Source organism: Mya arenaria, chromosome 2, assembly GCF_026914265.1.
Source record: "Mya arenaria isolate MELC-2E11 chromosome 2, ASM2691426v1".
Classification (NCBI taxonomy): domain Eukaryota; kingdom Metazoa; phylum Mollusca; class Bivalvia; order Myida; family Myidae; genus Mya; species Mya arenaria.
This window is the reverse complement of record NC_069123.1, coordinates 7,138,002-7,147,913: the sequence shown is the minus strand read 5'-3', so window position 1 is coordinate 7,147,913 and position 9,912 is coordinate 7,138,002. Positions and strand designations below refer to the sequence as shown.

Genomic DNA, 9,912 nt, shown 5'->3' with positions numbered 1-9,912 from the left:
AAAAGTTAACTTGGACGACATCGGTACGTTGTGGTTGGGGGGGGGGGGTCACCCCCCCCTCCTTCTGGCCACTAGTGCAATTGCAAAATTAATTTTGATGCGTGAGGGATATACTTAAGCGACGATGTTAACCATTGCTTCAATATTTATGTATGCATATGTACTTGTTGGCATTTTGGGTGCCTCATTTCTACATCAAAAATGCTCAACCAGGTATGAGTTTATTGTATAAGTTATAGCTCGTAGTTTGTACAATGTGGTTCTTTAGCAAATTTGTTTTAAATACGAAATAAAAGGTGTTGCTTCCAAGGTATGCATGATCAAAATATCCATAAATTATGTATGAGTCCCTTTTGCTGAGTGATTATGCTATTTATTTGTCCATGACGTAAAAAGCGTAGGTTCACCCCTGATTAAAACAAGACTTTATTTTCATACTTTCATTGTATTTTGTTCTGCAATTTCAGTATCAAAGAGTTAACTAATTATTTCAGACACATTACCTGGAAAATGATTATTTGGTGCCAATGAGGTACGAGTCCCTTTAAGAATGACAAGGTGTTTTTACAATCAGCTAGATAACAAGTTCATTTTTTCCACATATACAAGATGATTTACAAGTAGTCATCATATGTGTATTTTTGCTTCACTGCTATCTTGTAGGATGACTGGCTTATATACTACTACCGGGTATGTAGTAAAGTGACAACATGGCATTAATTACCAATAGCGTTTATTTTGTAATGCAAAATTCACCAGCCTTACATTTTTGGACAGTTCGATATTTTTTTCTAAAACATATACTAGTATTACTGTTTGAGGAAGGCATTGGCACATGATGCATGTTAACATTCTAAAATGCCTTGCAGCATTTTTAATGGTGTTTAGCTTGGACCAGCTCAAAACCAAATAATAGGGGTTGGAAAGTCTTTGGTTTAGGAGTTAAAAAGTCTTTAATATGATTATTAAAATAATTCCACTAGGGGTTGAAAAGTCTTTGTTATAGGAGTTAAAAAGTCCAAACAGGTAGGGGTTGAAAAGTCTTTGAAATAAGGGTTTAAAAGTCTAAGGGTTGAAAACTGAAAAGTGTTCTTTTTTAGAAGGGTTAAAAAGCCTCTTGGGGTTGAAAGGTCCTGCTCCCCTGCAGAACAGTGTGTATGAAATAAACTATTATCTTAGGTAAAACATTTCATATGGATTTCCATCAATTAATTACATCTTCATTAAAAATCAAGAAAATGGTACATTTTCTGTGTAAAGGAACTGACAACCGAAATAACATTTTCAAGCGTAAAAGTGAGTATAGCTTTGAAAAAATGAATAAGTTCTTAGTCGTTTGTAACCACAACTTAATCGATTAAAAATGGCGTCTGAGGAGATGAAACTAGTATAAAGATATTTAAAAAAATGGAATTTGTGTCACTGGTTGAGTAAGAATACTTCAGGTAATTTTTGATATGATTTATTGCATTCAAATTCATTAAAAGATGCTTAAATCTTATCGCTAAGATATCAGCACAGAAGTATTAGCTTGGAATTGGATGGATACAATGTCAGGACACAGGTAAACAATAAAACAAAACTTCAAATATATTCCTAAATAAATAAATAGGTGTTCTTTTAAGAGATTTAGGAAAGTTGAAATATTTTCCCATTAAAATTTATTGCCAGAACCTCCAATTGGATTAAGCCCATTGCCAATGTTACCAATTGGAAGATTCCAATGGGACAATGTTCCAATTGGAGTTTTCCAATTTCCTGACTTTTCCCATATTGAATTGTGGGAAATATCCAATTGGAAAAAATGGTCGACGGGATTTTTTTTTACAAAAAATGATAAAAAGTACTATAAACGCACTTTTTCTAGATAACATTATAACCATTAATGATAATGATTGTTATTAATCACTAATTCCTTTTTTGAAAATGTGGGAGAATTTTCCAACAAAAAATGTTGGGCTGATTTTCCAATTGGAAAAACCATTTTTCCAATGGGAAGGCCATTTTCCAATGGGACTCCCATTGGAAAAGTTGACTTTAAATGCCAAAAAAACATATTTCTAAATTAAAATTCAGGAAACAAAAAATATCTCTTATTAGTATTACCTAACACATTTTAAAAATACAAAAATAAAAAACATTGGGTGAAAAATAAAAAAAATAAGTTTGCAAAAATTCCGGATTTGCAAACTTAATCCGGATGCTGTTTTTGTTTAAATATGAATTATACATTATTTACATAAAATGAATGTTTAGATGTTGGATATGTTAATCAACATAATCATCATAATGATACATGAGGTAAATTTAAAATATTAACGTCAAATAAATTGTGAAATCTACGAATTATAGAAAAATATATTACATGATTCATCAATATCATATATACATTACTGCGGATCCTTTAGATGGAGTAACTTTTGACCCCAGGGGTAAATTTGATTATATAAATGTAAAAGGCAACTTGAAAATGCTTCATACCAAATATCTAGGCCTCGTGGTTTTGGAAAGGAAGTGGCACCTAGAGCCATAACCTGGGGTCACCATTAATATTTAACAAAATTGGTCGAGTACCAATAGACAATACTAAATATTGATGGCCTCACTTCAAAAATGTTGAAGCTGCATTTTTTTTCTGTTTCAGATTTTTTACAACACTAAAATCATAACGGCGAGCCGCATTTTAAACTGCAAAATGCAAAGTAAATAGTCCAATGAGAAAATGGTGTTTCATCATGTGATCAAATTGTCGAGCAATCGTGGACATCTCTTAAGAGCAGCAAAAATGCCGAACCTTTAGAAATTGTATCTACAAAAATTGTAACTGCAGCATTTTGTAAAAAAATGTATGATCAAATTATTATTATTATTATTATCAAATTAAGATTAAATACTAGAAACGTTGCTACTGAAAACATGGGATTTTGTAGCTTCGACATTTGGATGTGAGGCCGTCGATATATAAGTTTATAAGTAGAAACCAAATATTTAGCTCTAGCCATGGTGCTTCATGAGAAAAGGATTTTCAACGTATTTTTCAACGTACTTTTCTATTTTTAGCACTGTTGCCCCTATTGTGCATCGGACCGGAACCATTTCAACAATTTAAAAATGGACCAATGCAAGGATGTTTCTTGTAAGGTTTGAGCATAATCAACCAATATTCTGAGAAGATGTTATTTGAAGCCGAATGTTGATGGGAGGTGAAGGACACAGGTTGATCACAGTAAAAAAACACACACACAAACTTAAGTTCTAAGAAAAACACAGCAAATTCATGGCAACAATTACAACAATTTTGTACATTAAACATTAGTTTATATAGGTCGTAAATGCATTAAGAAACTAATTAAAACAACTTTATCTTTACTCTGATTGAGATAACAGGGAAGGCTTTATTGTTTTCATTTCATATAGGAAATGATGGCTTTTGATGTTTTAGTATACAAAATCACATGTTGTTAAATCCACCGCCCATTAATACAAGATTACATAATCATATGGGATAGTCATGCAATATTTTTGATTGTACATCCGGTTTCCAGGTTAAATTGCAAACAAAAGGAAATTACAATAAGGCTAAAGAAATTAGTCTCATTCTAATTTCAGCAAATTTCATTGGTAAACATTCTGTTTTTCCGGGTTGACATTCTTTTTTTAAAGGTCAACATTTTTAGTTTCAAGGTCAACATTCTTTATTTCAAGGTCAACATTCTTTTTATAAGGTCAAACATATTTTGTGAATGCATGTATGATTTAATTAAGGAAGATTCTGTAAAGAACATGCTCAAGCTTGTAATAGGCAAGGAAAAGAATGTCTGGGGAATAAGGCACTTGTCTTGCAATGGGAAAGGAATGGAATGTCTGGGAATAGGCAATTGCCTTGCAATAGGAAAGGAAGAGAATGTCTTGGGATTAAGGCACTTGCATTGCAATATAAAAAAGGAAGGGAAACTCTATGGATTAAGGTAATTGCATTACAATGGGAAAGGAAGGGAATGACTGGGATAGGCACTTGCATTGCAAAAGGAAAGGAAGGGAATGTCTGGGATAGGCAATTGCATTGCAATAGGAAAGGAAGGGAATGTCTAGAAAAAGGCAATTGCATTGCAATATGAAAAAGGAAGGGAATGTCTAGGGATTAAGGCAATTGCATTGCAATGGGAAGGGAAGGGAATGTCTGGGATAGGCAATTGCATTGCAATGGGAAAGGAAGGGAATGTCTAGAAAAAGGCAATTGCATTGCAATGGGAAAGGAAGGGAATGTCTTGGGATTAAGGCAATTGCATTGTAATAGGTAAGGAAGGGAATGTCTTGGGATTAAGGCAATTGCATTGCAATAGGGAAGGAAGGGAATGTCTGGGGAAATGCAATTGCCTTGCAATAGGAAATGATTAAGGGGATTAAGGCAATTGCATTACAATAGGAAAGGAAGGGAATGTCTCGGGAAAGGCAATTGCATTGCAATAGGAAAGGAAGGGAATGTCTAGGAAAAGGCAACTGCCTTGCAATAAGAACAAAAGGGAATGTCTGGGAAAAGGGCAATTGCCTTGCAATAGGAAAGGAAGGGAATGTCTGGAATAAGGCAGCTGCTTTGCAATAGGAAGGAATGGAATGTCTGGAAAAGAGCAACTGCTTTGCAACCGGAAAGGAAGGGAATGTCTGGGGAAAGGCAATTGCCTTGCAATAGGAAAGGATTAAGGGGATTAGGGCAATTGCATTGCAATAGGAAAGGAAGGGAATGTCTAGGAAAAAGGCAATTGCCTTGCAATAGGAACAAAAGGGCATGTCTGGAAAAAGGCAATTGCCTTGCAATAGGTAAGGAAGGGAATGTATGGAAAAGGGCAACTGCTTTGCAATAGGAAAGGAAGGGAATGTCTGGAATAAGGCAACTGCTTTGCAATAGGAAGGAAGGGAATGTCTGGAAAAGAGCAACTGCTTTGCAATAGGAAAGGAAGGGAATGTCTGGAAGAAGGCAACTGCCTTGCAATAGGAAGGAAGGGAATATCTGGAAAAGGCCAACTGCCTTGCAATAGGAAAGAAAGGGAATGTCTGGAAAAAAGGCAACTACCTTTGCAAGAGGAAATGAAGGAAATGTCTGGAAAAAGGCAATTGCCTTGCAATAGGTAAGGAAGGGAATGTCTGGAAAAAGGCAACTACTATGCAATAAGAAAGAAAGGGAGTGTCTGGAAATAGGTAATTGCCTTGCTATAGGAAAGGAAGGGATTGCCTGGAAAAAGGCAATTGGCTTGCAATAGGAAGGAAGAGAATGTCTGGAAAAAGGCAATTACCTTGCAATTGTAAAGGAAGGGAATGTCTGGAAATAGGCAATTGCCTTGCAATAGAAAAGGAAGGGAATGCCTGGAAAAAGGCAATTGCCTTGCAATAGGAAAGGGAGGGAATGTCTTGAAATAGGCAATTGCATTGCAATAGAAAAGGAAGGGAATGTCTGCAAAAAGGCAATTACCTTGTTATATGCAAGGAAATTAATACTTGGCAATATGCAAGGAAAGTTATGTCTGGGAACAGGCCATTGCCTTGCAATAAGCAAGAAAAGTAATATCTTGGTATAGGCAATAAGACTGCCATGCAAAAGGCAGGTAAGGAAATTCACGGAATAGGCAATTGCCTTGCAATAGGCAAGGAAATGAATATATCAGAATAGGCAATTGCATAACTCATTGCAATTTACATTTCATGGCATTTTTAACCATTACGGTCCAGGCCATATTATAAACCATTACGGTCCAGGCCATATTAAATAGAAGTGAAGTCTATTCAATAACCTATTGTTCAATAAATGAAATCAAATTTAAACGCAGATGTAATCAATATATATATATACATTAAGCCCGCCAAAGATACACACAGGCATGTAACGTTTAATCTCACCACCGGCTCTCCCCCACTGACGGCGTGACGTAACACGCCCGCCTGCACGCTCTTTCTAACCATTGAAAATTCATGCTCAACTTGCATCAGTCGAACAGCCGTTGGTGGGGCGCAGAAAACATTGATTGGCTTATTGGCTAAAATCTAAAACAAGTAAATAGCATAAATGCAGCTTATTTGCCCTGCGTGTTTGATGTTTTGTAGTGGGTCCAACCCCGTTGGTTCAAACTCCCATGGACAAGCAAAAATATCTCGAGCCTCGAAATATTTGAGCCAATCGGGAATGCTTATGTTAAGGTTATAAAAATCGGTCCTTTACATTCAGCTCGAGTCAAAGAAGAGTTCAAGCCAAGCGAGTTTGAGCCAACGGGGCTTTACTGTAGGTTATTTTGATTTCAAGATTGTAAAGGCAGAAGCAGGATTAAGAATGTTAAAGATAATCTCTAAAGCAAGCACGATGCTCATGCAGATTAGACATGACAAAGCTAAACTTTGCTAATTAATTATAAAATAATTGCCCTTATAGAAAAGCAAGCCATAGGTGAAATCAAATAGCAATATGCCCAAACTGAATTTTGCTTTAAAAATATGAGTTTTTGTAGGGCTTCCCAAAGTACTCCATAAAGTCCGTAATAGGCAACTTAGATTGAATTTAAATTCAAAACAAGGACTGTCGTAAGACAGCGCGCTCGACTACGCCGCTTTGACTTAGAAATGAATACAATAATGATGTATGTGCCTGTCAAAAGCAATAAAAAATCAAATTAAAAAGTAAACAGTGACCATAACTCTCGGGGGCCCTAACACAATCTCATTTAAGGTCTCTTTAAAGTCTAATATGATATAAGTATGTTTAAATTCATTCAGTATGTTTTGCCAAAGTTTAAAAAGACAATATGAATTCACTTAAAAAGATGAAAACATTTCCATAAAAGAATTTATAAGAATACTATGAATATAACAACACAAGTAACAAATGTTCATTAATAATCATTAGACAAATATTTCACTATTCTGTCTGTTAAATATCTTTTATTATCAAACTTGTTCAATATAATTTAAGTAAATATCAGCAGTCCTTTGCTACTGTTAATGTTAATAGATATATACATTTCTTACCTTGACTGCATCCTGAGGGTCAAATCTGGGCGAGTCTTGTACAAACACTGTTGCCCCGGCGATCCAGGGGGCAAATAGAGAGCTCCAGGCACACTTAGCCCAGCCCGTGTCTGACAAGTTCCACATTACATCACTGGGCTGCAGAGACAGGAAATACCTAAAACAGGAATAAAACAAACAATTGCAAGCAGGTTCAAGCGATTGACAGTTTTATTCAACTTAAATGACCAAGACGTAATTAAGTTCTTCTTAGTTACCAGTGTGTGTATACCACGTGATAAATGACGTCATATATGCTACGTCGGAAGGCAAAATTTTGTTTAAAATTAAGACTTAAATCAAAGATAACTTTTCTTTTACAACACAACTTTAAAGAAACAAAGGGCAGTCTATGCCGCTAAAAGAGCCCCGCCTTCGTTTTATTACCGGAGTTTGATAAGGTGATTAGTTTCATCAAACACTTCGACAAACCTGTTTCCATGATTTGACAGTGCTCCTTCAGACAGCCGTATTGTGAAAAGGTTTGTCGAAGTGTTTAAAGAAACTAAACTCTCAATCAAACGCCGAAGGTAGGGCTCTTTAAGCGGGGTAGACTGCGCTATGTTTCATTTAAAATGGTAAAGAAATAGTGAAGTTATCTTTGATTAAAGTCTTTTTTTAAATCAAAATATTGCCTTCCGACGTAGCATTTATGACCCAATTTATCACGTGGTATACACACACTGGTTACATTAACGCCCAAATCTTACATTCACACTTCTAAGTTACATTTACATTTTTCGAATGATGCTAACAGACACAAAAACTACGCCACAGCTGCTGCTGACAAACAAAAATAAAAAAGGTAAAAATAGCACTCTTGTGCGCCACCAGCCTTACTTGGCAGTAATGATGTGCCCGAGGCCATAGCTACTGTGGGTGTGTTCGGTCATCTTGGGGGACCCCGTTGTACCACTGGTGAAGAACACTGTCATAGGGTATGTGGCTAATGAGTTGACGCACTGAAAAACAGTACAAGATGGAAGTTTTTTCTTTAGTTTATCCAATCGGCATGAAGACGAATCATCTTCACAAAACTATTCATAACTGTTAAAATACTGGAAAGATTTACTAGGCACTTGATTACCCTTTGCACGTGAAATATCATATGGCCCTAAAAAAATATTCTGGTTCAGGTTGCCTGACCCTTCCTACGAAGTAAGCGACGACCCTATTATGGTTTTTATAATCCGTAGGTTAAAAAAATGGTTTGTGTGTTTTAAATTGTAGTTTGAAAAGCACCATTCCCCAATGATGACTAAACCATGTTGACTTAAAGCCCGATTTTATTTTAGTTTTGTTTAATAACTTACCCTACCAGTTTTTGGACAAGATATAACCATAACCATACAATTCTATACTTTTGGCCTAAGTTATTATAAAGGGAAGTCAAAATTTGAATGTCATATTTGTGGCCGATCCGTGGTCTAGTGGTAACACACTTGACTGTCAATCCAGGGGTCCCAGGTTCCATTTCCCCCACCGCACCACTAAAAAAATACTTATCATCTTTTGGGAGGGGCATTAAATGGGGGTCCCTCGTGTCAGTGCTATACACTTGTGCACTTTCAAGAATCAGGGTAGCTTTAACCAGGGTTGCCTGTGCACTATCTTCTAAAAACCCCAAATGACTAACAATCTTATTGGAGCACTCGTCAAATGGGCCTTGCCCAAGTGTGAGTATAAATAAGTTTATATACCACCAGTTTGAAAAACATAGGCATTCGTATTACGATAAGAATTTACTTAAGATGTTTTATGAATACCGTCCCTGTAGTAGTTTGTAAAGTCTACCTCAAAATTGTCTGTACTTTTCTGTAGCAGTTCTTCATAGTTAAGCCATCCAGCCCTGCAGTTGACAAATAGCAAAAAACACATCGATCATATAAAGGCTTAAAGCTGCACTCTCACAGATTGACAATTTGATTTCTTATTTTGTCTCAGAATCAGCTGATTTCATCCTCAATAACTTGCATCTCGTCATATAAGATAACTCACAATAGAACAGAATTGTTTGTTGGATACACTGCCGAAAATTTCAATTTTCTTAAAGGGTTAGTAACGCTTTTAGCCATAAAACATCAATTTTTGAACATACATATAAAAAGCATGATCTGCTCTTTTGTCAGCAGTTTTATATTACTGGTTTTCAGACATTTACGAAAACCAAAAACATTCCATTGAAGACAAAAAAATAAAATAAATTCAAAACAATCAATCTGATAAGAGCGCAGCTTTAACTTAATATGTGTGATAACATACTACAACTTTACAAGTACCATTTAATAATAACATATCCATCATGAAATGTGGTCATTAAAGGTGCACATTATATTGGGTAATGCAAAAAATTTGTTTTTAATATTGATGCATCATCATGATTAACTGCCAAAAAATGCATGATACCTATATTGTGTGCCGTTTGTACCTGGATCATTCCCAGATAATAAAAAACAAAGTTGTCAAAACAATCAATCTGTTAGAGTGCAGCTTTAACTTAATATGTGTGATAACATCTTACAACTTAACAAGTATCATTAATAACATATCCATCATGAAATAAAAGGTGCACATAATGTAGGCTGATGCAAAAAATTGTTTTTAATATTGATGCATCATCATAATTAACTGCCAAAAATGTATGTTAAACTTCATCAACCTATATTGTGTGCCGTTTGTACATATGCTCAATATATAACCAGTGCATAACGCTTTACATGACTGTTTAAATAAATAGCCTTGTAAATTTAGCATGTTATGTTGGAACGTTTAATACATTTAGAGCTATTAATCTTTAAACAAGTACTTATGGGATTTGAATTATGATATCACATTCAACATGAAATGTATTAAACTCATTTA

General features: G+C 35.3%; 1 protein-coding gene across 3 annotated transcripts in view; it reads right to left on the bottom strand.

Annotated features, from left to right (window-relative positions):
* Positions 1 to 9,912, bottom strand: part of LOC128241853 (acyl-coenzyme A synthetase ACSM3, mitochondrial-like) — a 51,479-nt gene that overhangs the window by 30,688 nt on the left and 10,879 nt on the right. For all 3 annotated transcript variants that reach the window (XM_052958963.1, XM_052958980.1, XM_052958971.1), the window contains exons 7-9: positions 8,845 to 8,899; positions 7,891 to 8,012; positions 7,012 to 7,168 (exon numbers count right to left, since the gene is read on the bottom strand). In XM_052958963.1, coding sequence (XP_052814923.1) covers positions 7,012 to 7,168; positions 7,891 to 8,012; positions 8,845 to 8,899 — 334 coding nt within the window. The remainder of the gene's footprint in view (positions 1 to 7,011; positions 7,169 to 7,890; positions 8,013 to 8,844; positions 8,900 to 9,912) is intronic.